General features: G+C 36.9%; 1 protein-coding gene across 3 annotated transcripts in view; it reads right to left on the bottom strand.

Annotated features, from left to right (window-relative positions):
• The window catches only part of KIDINS220 (kinase D interacting substrate 220), an 80,726-nt gene that overhangs the window by 18,041 nt on the left and 48,275 nt on the right, over positions 1-14,410 (bottom strand). For all 3 annotated transcript variants that reach the window (XM_082305620.1, XM_082305619.1, XM_082305621.1), the window contains exons 23-24: positions 4,427-4,605; positions 2,798-3,024 (exon numbers count right to left, since the gene is read on the bottom strand). In XM_082305620.1, coding sequence (XP_082161746.1) covers positions 2,798-3,024; positions 4,427-4,605 — 406 coding nt within the window. The remainder of the gene's footprint in view (positions 1-2,797; positions 3,025-4,426; positions 4,606-14,410) is intronic.

A 14,410-nucleotide genomic window follows, 5' to 3' on the forward strand; every position in this document is an offset into this window, starting at 1 on the left:
CAATACCTAGCCTTTGCCTTACATTTATTGGTTAGTATAGGATGACTCAGAAAATTCACTGATTTAAAACTATTTCACTGTCATAAGGCACAGATTCTATGGTAGTTCCTGGAAAAGAAACTCTCTTCAAAAAAAGTTCATATTATTTCTAGAATAATTAAATGCCTCAGTTTTCCACTAACAGCTTCAACCGCATGGAAAAGCCCCAAGCATGAAATGCTTAATGATCATACCACATTCAGGTGCCTAGCTCTCACTGCAAAGACTATCCTCTGAAACACAGTGAGCACCTGTGTGTTGGTTGCGAGTCATCAAACTAGAAAGCAATGAAAAAAAATCTGTCCACTAAGGCAATTATCCCACAATTCTTTCATAATTTCTAATTATGCCTTGAGCCCACTTCAGCTACTCCACTGCTTCCCAACCGTGGGATTAATTCTCCATTATAGGCTTGAACTCTACAGACTCAATCTTCATTTGAAGTATGGTAATACAGATACTGTGAAAACATGAGATCAATATAAATACATGTTGGGCATAAACCACTGTAGAGCTGTTTGCAGATAGCCTATAAAGCATAAATGAGCTGTTTATTCTTTTTCCAAGATATCAAAGAATTTGCCCCTCTTTTACAAAAAAACTCTTCACATACCATAATTTCTAGTTCCCACCCAGGAAATCCCCATCAGACTTGCCTACCGCTCTGACCTTCCCCATAAGAAACATGATCTCCACAATGATCCATGATAGCAGCAATTTTGAGAAGCTGAACTTGAATCCAACTCATAGCCAGGCCGTTAGACAGTGATAAAATGTACTCATCCAGCATACCACTATACTGAGAGCCAATGTGCCAAGTTGAAGAGCTGCTAAATGGGACTACAATTTTTCCTTTACAGCTATACAGAGGGAAAATGGGGTTTTAAACCAAAAATGAATAGATTATGTCACTGAAAGTTCAAGGTCCGTAACATAGGAGAATCTGAAGAACAAAGCAGAAACAGACATAATAAAAAAACGTATTTCCTAAAAATAAACAAACCGAGCTTTTTCCCCAACAGCTCAAAGGCTTTTTTCTTAAGCACATATGAATGCTTAAAGACAACATTTACTGGTCAGAATAAGGCATCTATCCCCAGAATTAGTGCATTTTTGCATAAAATTCAGGCATTTCCACAGAAGCATTTGAACCCACTGTGCTCTGTCATACAGGTATCCAAGACCTCGCTCAGAAACTTCCACTGGGGAGAGCCTATTCTTCAGTTGCTGTTCTTTTTTTAAGCACTATTCTTACAAAAACGCGAGAAGTGAAATATGATTGAAAATGCTGAAGGAAACGGCCTCTCAGTCTAAATTTTCTATTATAAGGTTCTTATCACTTATCTCAGTATGCGGTGTTCATGACAGTACCTTTATGACTCCAAAGTAACGAATACAGCTCTTTGTCAGTATCTGAAAGTATGAAACACTAAAACCAATTATACCTTAGAAGGGCCGTATAAAATTTCAGAGAGAAAGACCGAAACAGAAGTATTTTGTTCAGCAGGCAAAAAAGTAAGCATGCCTGTAAGCCTGTGTATGCATTTAATACAAATGAACAAATAAATTGATTGTAAGAACAGCTTATGACTCACCAATAATTGCCTTTGTAACGCTTATTAGAGCGCAAAAAAAAGAGTTTCAACTGTATATCACCCCATATTTTAAACCTTGTCATGTACAGTAACACAGACACAAAAACAGGGCTTCCAATTAAACATCTACTTTAACAAAGCTGAGCTAGTATCAGCACAAAGATTCATGTGACAAGCATTTATCAGTGTTGGACTACTTCAAAGTATATGTCATTTTAAGGTATTTTCAACAAAATAGTATATTGTCACTGTATTGAGGGTATATAAGAATAACTTTAGAACAGACAACTTAAGAAGTTCTGTGCTACATGTATCCTTTTCTGCCTTGGTTAACAAACACTGATTTAGGAATAACTAAATTTTCTTTCCAGCTTATTAGCTTTAGCATTTACCTATGGTCAAAGCTACTAAAAGTTGAGGCCTTTTCCTGTATACAGAAGTAAGCTATGACTTTTATCAGCTTTCCACTTTTTTTTTTTCCTGATAGTACTGCAGAAAAAAAAAAAAAGTAAAAAATAAAGTTTAAAAATACTGAATACATCCCACAAAAATAGAAAGTTTAGACTCGCTCCAAATATACAGTAAGTACTTCATTCAATTTTCAAGTGAGCCATGCCCAGGATTATGTTTTCTGAGGCCCACAAATAGCTCAAAAATGTATGTTTTATGCAATTTATCTTAATTCCTTTAAACTAGTGCAACACCAGTTTAGGGAAAAGATCCCAGAATAACTTTAAAAAGAGACAAAAGGGAAGACAGACATACATTCTTGTGATGTAGCTCCCCACTTGAGTTTCTGTGTGTTTTAACCAAAGTCACCAAGAAAAAGCTGGGATCCCTTCCAATGTTTGTGAGCAAGAACGCGAACGATTGAGCACAGTTTACCCCACAAAAATAAAACAGGCCTGCAATATCCTACAGTTGAGCAGTGTCTCAAAATGATTTGACCTTTTTTCCCCTTGTGTAATTTGTTTTTCTGATGCAATTTACCACGTTTCTCCCCCAGACTACAGTGACTGAACATTACTGTGAAATTCACCAACTTTTGGAGTTTTTGCCATTACTAAATAAAACTTGCATGGGTCTTTTAATATTTCATAGATGACATCTGCAATGTTACCAGATTAAATCAGAAGAATGTTAATTGGTTCTCGATTATTTACCCGATTGTAAAATGGATGCTGAGGTCCTGTCATACCACTATAGTAACTGCTATGAGGTTGCGGTGATAAAACTCCGCTATTGAAAGGTCCGTTGAAAGAGGTTGTAGAAGAGCAAGCTGATGAAGGCTGACTGAACAGAGATGTTGCTCTAGCAGGTGCCTCATGCAAAGGCAATGTGGGATAAGGAAGTCCTCCAATATTCATTTGATCTCTTGCAGCACGAACATCTGAAAAATAAAAAGGTAAAAAAGAATGAGATTTTTCTTGAAATACTTGAAAAAGTTTTTATTTTCCAATTCATTACAGTACATTTTTGTGTATTTAACTCCAATCAGAATTCATCAAGTAGAACATCAAATGTCACTTTCAGCTGCATTCAGTTGATTTCTCTTGAGGATCACAGATACGCAGGAGTCTTTAGGAGAGCTAGGACAATTTATTGCATAAATTTATGTAGCATATTAAATGCCTCTAAACATTCTCAGAAAGAACAAGTTACAAATCCCAACCCAAACAGGAAGCAATGCAGGAACACATCATGCCAAGTATGTCTCTGATGTAAGCATGTCTCTGATGGTATGTCTGATGTGATAGTCAGACCTGTTCTGTTTCTGAAGAGATTAATGAGACAGAGCTTGTGAACAAAGTTAGGCCATCCCACTGCAGCTATCAAGTGCAGAGAAGGAAGTTGGAAAAAGGTAAGAACAAAAAGGATTACAGTTGAGGACTGAAGAAAAGTGTCACGACAGAAAAGACAGGCAAAGAGAACTATAAATACCTGAATTCAGTTCCCACCTAGAATACTCACTATCATACCAAAGCCTCATAAGGATTCTATTTTAAATTTAAAGTTCTGATTTTCTTCAAAGCTAAATGCATCCTTCTTCAAAGCTAAAGCATCTCTTAGCAGGCAGAAATGTTAGGATGCCCTAGCCCTACTCCAGAGCCAATAGCAATCCCTAAGACAGGGCAAGAAGTGCCATACCATGCGTCACATCAACCCACAGCAGCAGTGAGCAGTCACTCCAATGCTGAGCAGAGTGTTTTTGCAGAACAGAACATACCTGAACCTGACTGCATTTTTTGAAATTACAAGCAAGTAAAGATAACTGCTTAACAACCACTAGACAATAAACAACACTTGCCCTAGGATGAATTTAAGTATCATACTATAGCAGACTAAAAAGTAACTCACAGATACCAACTGCACAGTTATCTAGCAGAGTATCTATCAAATGGAGACGTTCCACTTTGTTTCACTGGCTTCCTTTCTACAGGATCTTATTTACACTATTCAAAATTGTTAACGAAGGTCTAGAAGTCAACTTGCATCCCTACTACTAAAATATCATTGTGTGTATTGGCTTCCTCCATCTGCTAAAGCCGTTTTCAAATCAAGAACAGTCAATTCCCCCCTTGAAAAGAGATGCTTTAGTCTAGTATGATCTGGCCTTTACAGCAAAGCTATTAACTGAAACTGAATGGCCTGTTACTGAAGTCAAATCGGACAATCTGAAGGTCTGATTTGATGAACAAATTAGGATTCTGTGTAACATGCAAAGTAGCTCTACCTAAAATGACAAGAAATAACATAATTGTCATTTTCCATTTATTTGAAAGCATACTCACCTGCAATGATTTCTCGTAGCTTGGGATCCAAGTTTACAGTACATGGCAAAAAGGTTCTTACATCACGTGCAACAAGAACAGGTGTTCGCGAAGATAAAAATACTTCAAAGTTCCGAATATCTCCATCAATTTCAAGTAGAGGTTCAACATCTTTAGTTGTAGGAATATTCTTTGAAATTCTGGGGGTGGAGGGATTAGATAAATCATAAATCATGTTTATTACAGTATGACTTCCATTTGCATAGTGATATTCTGGGGTGAAATACTAGTACGCTTGCGTCCATTCACCCTATTCTCCAGAAAATGAAGAGAAACCATAAAGAGCTGCACTGTCTCCAGAAACAACAATTTAACATTTTCTAATATGCAAAAAATCTCAAACCGCTAAGTAATCTGATCTAATTGTATGCTTCAGAGCAATCTCAAAGAAGCCATACAGAAGACTAAAATCAGATCAGGAATTTATACATCAGTAACATCAAATTCAAAGTAAGTGGAAGTTAACATTTGTCAACATTAACCTCAAACATCCATTCGAATTCTGATACTCTAATCAGAAATTCCTTGGTTAAAAATCTCATTTTTAAACTAACGTTTCTCGTAACAGGAACATTCAGGCACCTTAGACACTGACCAAAACCCAACTGTTCGTGATTTCATGGTAAAAATTGGAAAAACAACTGTTTGCTTTCAAGTAATTCACCTTCTAAGACAAGAAGCCACAAACAGAAGAGAACAACAAAACAATGAGACATGACCAATATAAGGCACTGCTGATGCATTATGACTATCGCCAAGCAATGGTGCGGGTTTTTTGTAAGCAGTAGTAAAAAGTTTTAGGAAGGAACAAGGAGAAGGGTTAAATGTCAGCCTTGTGGAAGTTTATGAAAAGCTCCCACCAAATGCAAGGAAGTTGGTGAAGGGTCTGGAGCACAAGGCTTATGAGGAGCGGCTGAGGGAGCTGGGGTGGTTTAGTCTGGAGAAGAGGAGGCTGAGGGGAGAACTTATCGCTCTCTACAACTACCGAAAGGAGGTTGTAGCGAGGTGGGGGTCGGTCTCTTCTCCCAAGTAACAAGGGATAGGATGAGAGGAAATGGCCTCAAGCTGCGCCAGGGGAAGTTTAGGTTGGATATTAGGAAAAACTTCTTCACTGAAAGGGCAGTCAGGTACTGGAAGAGGCTGCCCAGGGAAGTGGTTGAGTCTCCATCCCTGGAGGTATTTAAAGGACGGGTAGACGTGGTGCTTGAGGACATGGTTTAGTGGTGGACTTGGCAGTGATAGGTTAACGGTTGGACTTGATGATCTTAAGGGTCTTTTCCAACCTTAACGATTCTATGATTCTAAGGAAGTGATGGAGGCTGACACGATGGGTCAGATGGACCTATCTTATTTGACATTTCATCTCATAGTATCATGACTGGTATCTCATCTGATACCAAATGAGAAACGATAATCTAAATTAAAGATTACTAAAATGAAAAAAACGTTTCTCACACCCAGTATAATAAAAATGGAAACAGTGAAAGAATGCACTGAGAACAGTTCACATGGTTATAGTAATGACTATAAAGTGACTGTGACAGCACTCTATATAGATACCAGTGAAGTAACCACGCTGTATTTAAAATAAAAATAGAAAAAAGTTATGAGAAAAAAAATATATATAGAAAAATAAAAAACTTTATATAAAATGAATGATGCACCTCACTAGTTAATGGCTTTTCCCAAAGACATATGATCACAGTTCCACGAAAAGGGATGACTTAGCATAGACATGCTGACTGCTCTGTGAGCTGCTATAACTTGCTAAAAAGAAGTTAGCATAGCACAAAGAAATCTTAAGAGTTTTCTCTGATTACTGAACAATTAAAGCAGCTAAGGCCACTGCCAGTGCTGTCGTGGGGGAAAGGACTGCACTGATGCATGGATGGAAAGGGAGGAAGGAGCCCTCATGCACACTCAGTAGCCTATCAAAATGCAACCAAGAATCTTTTACATTAAATAAATTCACACTCATGTTTCTATGAAGAGAAAAGAACGTAACACTTTAAAAAAAATTCTGGTTGTAATTGAATTATATTTTTAATACAGCTAATGAACTAAATCTATCATTAGCTGAATGATGTTACCTTATTTCACAATTTGTTAGCTCTTTAAAAGCAACGATTTTCTTTTACCTTTATTTTTAGATCCTCCATAAAAAGTAGAATTTTATGTGCCACAGGATTATTCCAGAGACAACAGTGGCATATTTACACAGAATATTTAGCATTTAATGTTAAGAGAAACAAAAGAATTGAGGATCAATGCTAGATGCTTGAAGTAAGTGCAACTCTTTTCATTAAAAATGTATTTTAACTGCATGTTAATCTTTCAGTCTGATCTTTTAGGACAGCCTTGCCCTATACTAAAAGTAGAATTAAGAAGTTCCTATAAATTTTACCAGAAAACATCTGAATGGACCATGTACCTAACAGATGGAGGATACTGCCATACCATGCTGTCATAAGCAGTATCTACAAATAACTATTCACAGTGAGATGTTACTTCTACGGCACAGGAAAATGTAACAAATATAAAGCATAAAAGCAAGTGTAGCCTATTCTAACAAAGGTTCTGATCCTGTAAATCATTATTAGCAGTCGTCCGGATGGCAGTGGGATTATCGACTTTAGGGAAGTTCAATGCATGTAAGGGTTCACAGGCTCCAGCCTTAAGAGAATAAAAGGTGGTGCTTCTGTGAGAAGAGAAACTTGACAGCCAGAAGTAGGTTATAGTTTCAAAGAATGGAAATAGTTCATTCTCCACCAGTGTTTAAAGAAATCTAGTAGGAGCTAAAAGTGGCCCTCACCTCCAGGAGTGAATGGTCAAAAGAAAAATATAAGAACATTGGCAGTATCAAAGTAAAACTTGTATACTCAACAGAATCTGAGAAGTGTATATTTTACACCAATATTTAGCTACTACTTAGGTACTTCTATTTTGCCTTATATAAAACTATGACTAAGCTGACTGTAAATGTATGTGCTTTTATTCAAATATCAGAAATGTGGAAAAAAAAAAAAAAAAACACACAACAAACCACAAAACCACTAATGCACACTTTAGTTAGATACTGTGAGTATCCTAGACAAGAGTGCAACACTGGCAAAATGAAAATTAAGTCACTCAAAGTCAGGGACTGAAGAGTTAAAGAGTGGCCTACTTCAACACTTAAATCTACAAAATAAAAAGCCAAAAGAGAATGTGACATAGATTTAAATAAAACACACAGCTGATGAATCACATGAAACAAATTAGCTGAATTTTAATGCCAGCTCTACTTAAGTCTGAATGCGAACAGTGTTCTGAATACGATGAACAAAGCTACTGTTCAGAAGCCAATAGCCCACTGCTGGTGTGCAGATTGAAGTCTCTATTCTAACCTCCTGAGCTCAATGTCTTAAACTACGCCTTTGAAAGAAATATTTATGTAAATGATAATCTTTTGGCAAAGAGCCACAAAAATCGCATGTGCCTGTACTTCTCAGATAAAAAATAAAAGGTTAGCATGTAAAGCACTTTAGGAGTTATTTTTTCTAAAATATAGACACACAGATCTAAAAATAAAGCACTGTGAACACCCTATTCTCATTTCAGGGCTAAATTTTCCTGAGGCAGAAGAATTATTCTTTAAATCAGAAACATCAAAACCTGTCAGTGTTACAGGGTGTCTGTTTCCACGAGAAACTACTTGAATTTAAAAGGAATGAGCCCAAAACAGAACATTACACTGACAGAAGAGAACCTTAAAAATTCATTCTACTATTCTGCACGTGTCCTTTCCATGCACAGCTAAAATTAAAAACTGCTTTCAGTGTGGACTAAGTTATACTCCAACAATGATGGATTATTTCTGGCTTTTTCATCAAACAAAAATAATTTATTACAATTACATATAGGTACGCCATCTTATCTTCCATTAAAAAGACTATGAATTTGCTCCAATTTTTTTCTAGTTTATGTTCACCTTGCACTTCCACGACTAACTTGGAAAATAACCGCCATGGTCCAACAGTGGGTCCAGCACTGAATGTTGCCAGCATAGCTCAGATGCTAGGCTGCTGGGCTATACATGATGCAACCTACCTATTCACCACCTACCGCAGGAGGTGGTCGTCACCACAGAACGTGGTCCTTCACCACCCAACCAGGTGGTGGTAAAACGGCAGCAGCGTCAACTACCTTCATCCACACTGAGGGCCGTGCTGCGCCCACGTTCCCTGTGTGGTTGGTTACGTCAGGCCCTGGAGTACGCCAACAGGCTCTACCACCTCTTCCCCCCAGCCCCGGCCAGGGGTTTCGCTGCCTGTGCTCAAGGCCAGCTCTGATACAGTGCAGCTGAGTAACCTGGGATTGGACTGCTGTGATAAGAGCTGCCAGAAGCCTCACTGGAGGCCTCTCTTGCACGATTCAAGAACTGCCTTCAAGGTCAGGCCTTTGCCCTTGGTCCTTGCCTGAGCTACATCTATGCACCTTACTGGTCTTGACCTTGACTCACTGACTTGACTTCGTGGCTTGACCTAAGACGTGCCTCATGGCTACAGACCACTGGGCTGTTCGCCACCCCTGGTTACTGCCACTGAACCTGCTCTGATCCTCCTGTTTGGCTACTACGGGACTGCAGCCCTTGCTCACGAGGACAAGGCCCTGCCTGTGTTGCTGTCCTCCTCAGCTCCCAGCTTGCCCTGCTCCTCCCGGACAGGTGGAAGGTTGACTTCTCCGCAAGCCCTCACACCCTGAAGGGCCCTTCTCCCTGCTCTTTCCAAACCTCTCTCCCTGAGGGCGAAAACAAAGAAATTCTACAAGTTACTCTCTGCACACCTAAATCTTTTCTCGTGTGTGGTTTAAAGGAGCAAGTAACTACATGGACAAAAGTCATTTAACTTTTGCACTCCATAAAAAGCAACAGACCTAATTAATTGTTATTAAATAATAAAAAGAGCAACAGAAGGCATGAGCATGAAGGCGTGTCATGTTTTACCTATCATGTGCCTTTTAAATTTTTCTCTCAATACAGTTTAAGACAAAAATATTGTCTTAAATATTATTCATTAAAATAATGAAATAACTTCTCATTAAAAATGACATGAAATATTTTTTCTAAAGGTTTGATACTGAGAAACAGAAAACTAGAAAATCTGGGCCACTTTGGAACGCAATATGAAATTTTGATGCTTAACAGTTTGCTAATTAGACATCTGATCTCTAATGCCTAATAATAAAATACTAATGATACAATGCTTTGCTCTGAAGTTACTTATCCTATTCTTCTCATGTCTGGTCAGTACAGTGACAGTGTATCTTTATGCCTAAGGGTGCATTTTTTTCTGGATTAAAAGCTCACACACAACACTCCAGAAAATTTGCAGTACTATCAACATATCAAGAATAGTGCTGCAAATATTGTTTCAAACTGAAATTTGCAACAGGTTATTTGCACACTGAAAAACAGCATTTGCTCATATATACACTTGTGTAAAGGCAGGAATAAAAAGTCATCACACATTCAATACTAAAACATAAGGGAATCGATGTTTTATCTTAATAGAGACCAAAAAAAAAAAAGCAAGCTATAGTTTGATATATCTATCTAGACAAAAATTATAAACCCCTCAGTGCATATTAAGCAGTACAGAGACTTCACTGAACAGATGCAATAGCTATTTAAAAACTCCTATTACCATAGGTATTCAGGAAAGCTTGCTTTGCAAAACCAACTCTAACTATCCAATTCAAGTAACAGTAGATAAAGCACCTCTTCTGAGTGTTCCTGCTTTTGATCATTTCAGAAAGAAAAAAATATTTTGATCATTAAAAGACTGATATTTGTTAAACTAATCTCCTACACCCAGTATCATGCACTGTCACTGAGCCATATTAAAAAGGTCTATTTTTAATACAACTTTCCAGAATACACCCTACACCATCATTCTTTATAATTAAAAAAAAGTGTTAATACAGTTACAAATGCCTGGATTCATTCACAGCTTTGCAGTGCTATTTGAATTATAGAAAGCAAAAGAATTTAAAAAAAAAATCAATATATTTATTACACAGATGGAAAAAGCAGCAAAACAGTAGCACAGAAGAAACTAAGACTCCTCAAAGCTGCTCTGTAAACAAGAAAGTAATTACATTTCACTAATTGACAAGTCCAACAAGATCACTCACACAAGTGAAATACAAGAATACTGTATTAATCTCGTTTTGGTATTTTCAATACTGAACATCAGTTACAAAGCCGCTTTATGCAGGGATTCTTTTATTCAATATCTCCACCTGTAGGACTTCAGAAATTCAGCAAATATTTGCAGGTCCTCTAGCATTAGAAATGGCCATGGTTCATCCCAGTGTTCAGCATGAGACTCTTTTCTGAGGCTACATTATGGCATACAGTTAAATCTCAGGACTGGGCAAAAGGACACTCCTCCTCCAAAAGTCCATGGCAAACACTTCACTCACAGGAGCACGAGTTCCACTTCTCAGAGTAGAGTCAAAGACTAATCCATCGATCTGTTGCAAATGCTACCCAGAAATGCAAGGCAAAAAGGTACAACCTGTGTTAACAGGTTAATAACCAAATTTCAAGTCAACCAGGACCAAAGACATATTACTTCCTTTATACAGCATTTGGATTACCTGATCTGTTCCTTATCTTGCCCTTCTGAAGCAGCTTCTTACGACAGAGTTGATCTAAAGAGGCAAATTTATTGTATGGGCATATGAGCAAGTTGTTGCAAGGAATACTAGAGCATCAGCTTCCAAAGATCCTGATATTCCATGCTATTGCTCAGTGGCAGGCTTTTACAGCACTATGAGACATGAGCCTTTTCTGAATATGAAGTAAGAATTTTATCTCCTCTTTTTTCCTGAGAGAGAGAGTACATCACATTTATTGTGGGGTAAGAGCCAGGATATGGGCCACTAGCAGTATGCAGCTAAGGATGCATTTCCAGTTTATTATCTCACCTCACAATGTTTTCCCATGTTCTCAGGTTTTGAATAAATATTCTACTTTTGACAAAAATGTTCAGCAGGCACAAAAGCCATCAATCTCCAATTTTACTTCCCAACTTTATCAATTCCCCAAAAAGCACAGAAGTCTCATGAATTGGCTTACACAGGTTAAAAATAAAAGTTTTCTTTCCTGAAATTGTTTACAGTGTTGCTAAAACGAAGGTTTCTGTGTTCTACCCTAAACTAATATCAATCAGTATCTAGTATCAACAGGGTATCAGTGATACCCTAAACTAGTACCAATCAGTGGTGCTTGGAGGGATTTGAAATATGCACAGGAGCATTTTTGAGAGATGTCGTTAATACACATTAACTATACTGTAAACATTTAAAATTATCTGTGAAGTATTTTAGAAATATGACTTATTACTATATATTACAAAGGTAACTAAAAAAAGCTAAAAACACTCTTCTGTCTTGTTTTGATTAGCTTTTGCTCCAATCCTTTTTCTCTCCCTATTACCTTTTCATCTGAACTGAACAGCTGAACCATCTTTCTTACTTGTCATGTCCTCTGGTAGGTACTCTCTTTACTTCTATTTTATACCTTGCCTCATGTAGGTCTACTTAGTAGGCAGTTTAGGCAACAGCCACCTACTACTCAACTGGTCTGCTGCCTTTTAACATTGAGACCACATTATCAGCACAGTAAGAAGCATAATAACTTTATGTGCCCTGCGTTTTAAGTAGGAGGCAATAAAAGGAAACTGAGAAACAAAAAGCAGGTTAAATATTTAGAAGTAATGCCTCACTGTGAGGTCTACAAGAATATTAAATTGTCTACTTAAAGGAAGTGATTTATTTAAACCTGGCCTGGGCAAAAGATGATTGCAGAGAGCATTATAACCAGAGTGATGAACGTGGCACCTTCCATAGCTTTTTCATTTTTAATTTCTATAATCACTAAAAAGCTACACTTCTTAAATTAATACATCAATAGTTTTTATACAACTCACAAATCCCTCAGAAGTTAATTTCACCCTTTTTATTAAAAAGTATTTAAACAGTGTCAAAACTGGAATTAACATAATAACCTTCCAGAAAAGTTACATTTCAAGTGATCTTGCTCAATTTTAACATTGCTAGAGATGTGCTGAAAACATGTAACGTACTTTTTTAAAAGAATAATTTAATAGATACTTGTCTAAGGCACTGTAATGAAAAACTAGACAGATAATGCTTATCTTCAGTTTTTATTTTACTTCTTTTCTTCTTACTTATGTATATTAACAAAAACCCCTCAAATGATTTAGACAAAAGCTTTTAGCTCAACACATAATTGCAACAAAATTACAATAATTGTACCAATTAAAATAATCCTGAATGAACAGTTTGTCATCTTAATGTTCCAATGGTTTATAGAAGGATCTACTTAATTAGCTGAAATTGCTTTCCAATGTTAGTATCAAATGTCATTTGTTAAAAGTTGAACGATTTCGAAAATAATTTAACAAAGCAATTTTACAAAACACCAAGAACCAACATTTTCTTTTCAGCTGAATAAAGCAAGCAGATGTGTCATCAAATTGCTATAAAAATAAATGAGCCTTTATATAAGGAAAAATAAATTTTACTACTAGTGCTACAGAATACTATTTTCTGATTTTTTATGAAATCAATGCCTTCAATAAAATAATTTCATATCATTTATATCTTGGCGGTATTTTTAGTATGCTGTAAATACACTTTCTTAAATTGAAGTAGTAAACAATGACGTAAAAACATTCAACTGTATGTGAAAGAGAAAAATATTTTAACCTAAGTGATTTCCTAATTTGATTCACATGGGCATATCACACAAAAGATCTGAACTTATCAGTAAAACACGCACCAATGAGACCACGCTACAGAACTCCAAACCTACAGCAATCAACTGCCGTTCCACTTATAACTAAATTAGTTTTTACCAGTTCAATCTGAAGAAAAAAGGAAAAAAAGAGAAACAGAGGATGAGTTGTCTAGTAACCGGAAATTAAGTATTTTTCTGGTTACCATTACTAGAGGTAACTATCTCTGTTTGCTTCCAAAAAGGGGTACCATCAGTAAAGAGACTGGGAAAAAAGCAAGAAAAATCATACAACAGTGCTGAAACTGGGAAGACAACATCTAGAACTGAAGAAATAAAGAAACACCAACACTTTCCATTATTGATAAATGAGACAGAGCAGATGTCTTCCACAGTTATTCCTTAGAATGGTCTAAGAGTTGCAAAAGCATTTAAAAAAAGTAATAAATAAGCTATGGCTGGCTTAGATCCTTTAGTCCCCCACACAAAAAAAGAATCCTGAATAAAAGAAGGCTATTATGTTATTCTTCTACATTTGGTGTGTTCTGCTTTGGCACATTGTTTTGCCATCCAATTTGACATCCACCATAGGTAGGCATGCATACATATGTGCAGAGATACTTAATTGCAGAGGTTAAATTAAGCTCAAGTGATGGATGAATTATATGTTGCTAAGTTTTAAACAATATTTACTTACAACTCTGAGGAAAGCACAACCATTTTCTCATGTTAGAAGATATATATCTTTTTTCAAAATCAAAGATTTAAGATTCTTGATTTCCATAGTTTCCTTCAGCTTCCCAACAAGCATGTTTTCAAGGAGATTAAGTAAGGGTGGAGATCCTAATCTGAACAGATGGCTCATGAGAGTTTCTTCTCTCCTGAGCCAGGCTCTCATGTTCTAGTATTTTGAATGAATATATAAGAATAGTCACATCACAGAAATTCAGGGACCAGCAACTATTTGCTGATACCCTCCCAAAGAATTGATAAGCCCTGTCTTAATCCTCTAGTTTGAGTAAAGCCTGGGCAAAGAATGACAGGTAGGACTGTCCCTCACGACATCAAGCACGACAAGCAGAGTAACATCAAAACCAGCCAGTAGGAAGCGCTCAAACAGAAGGTTGTGAGAATACCCG

This window comes from Platalea leucorodia (assembly GCF_965183815.1).
Source record: "Platalea leucorodia genome assembly, chromosome: 3".
Taxonomy (NCBI): domain Eukaryota; kingdom Metazoa; phylum Chordata; class Aves; order Pelecaniformes; family Threskiornithidae; genus Platalea; species Platalea leucorodia.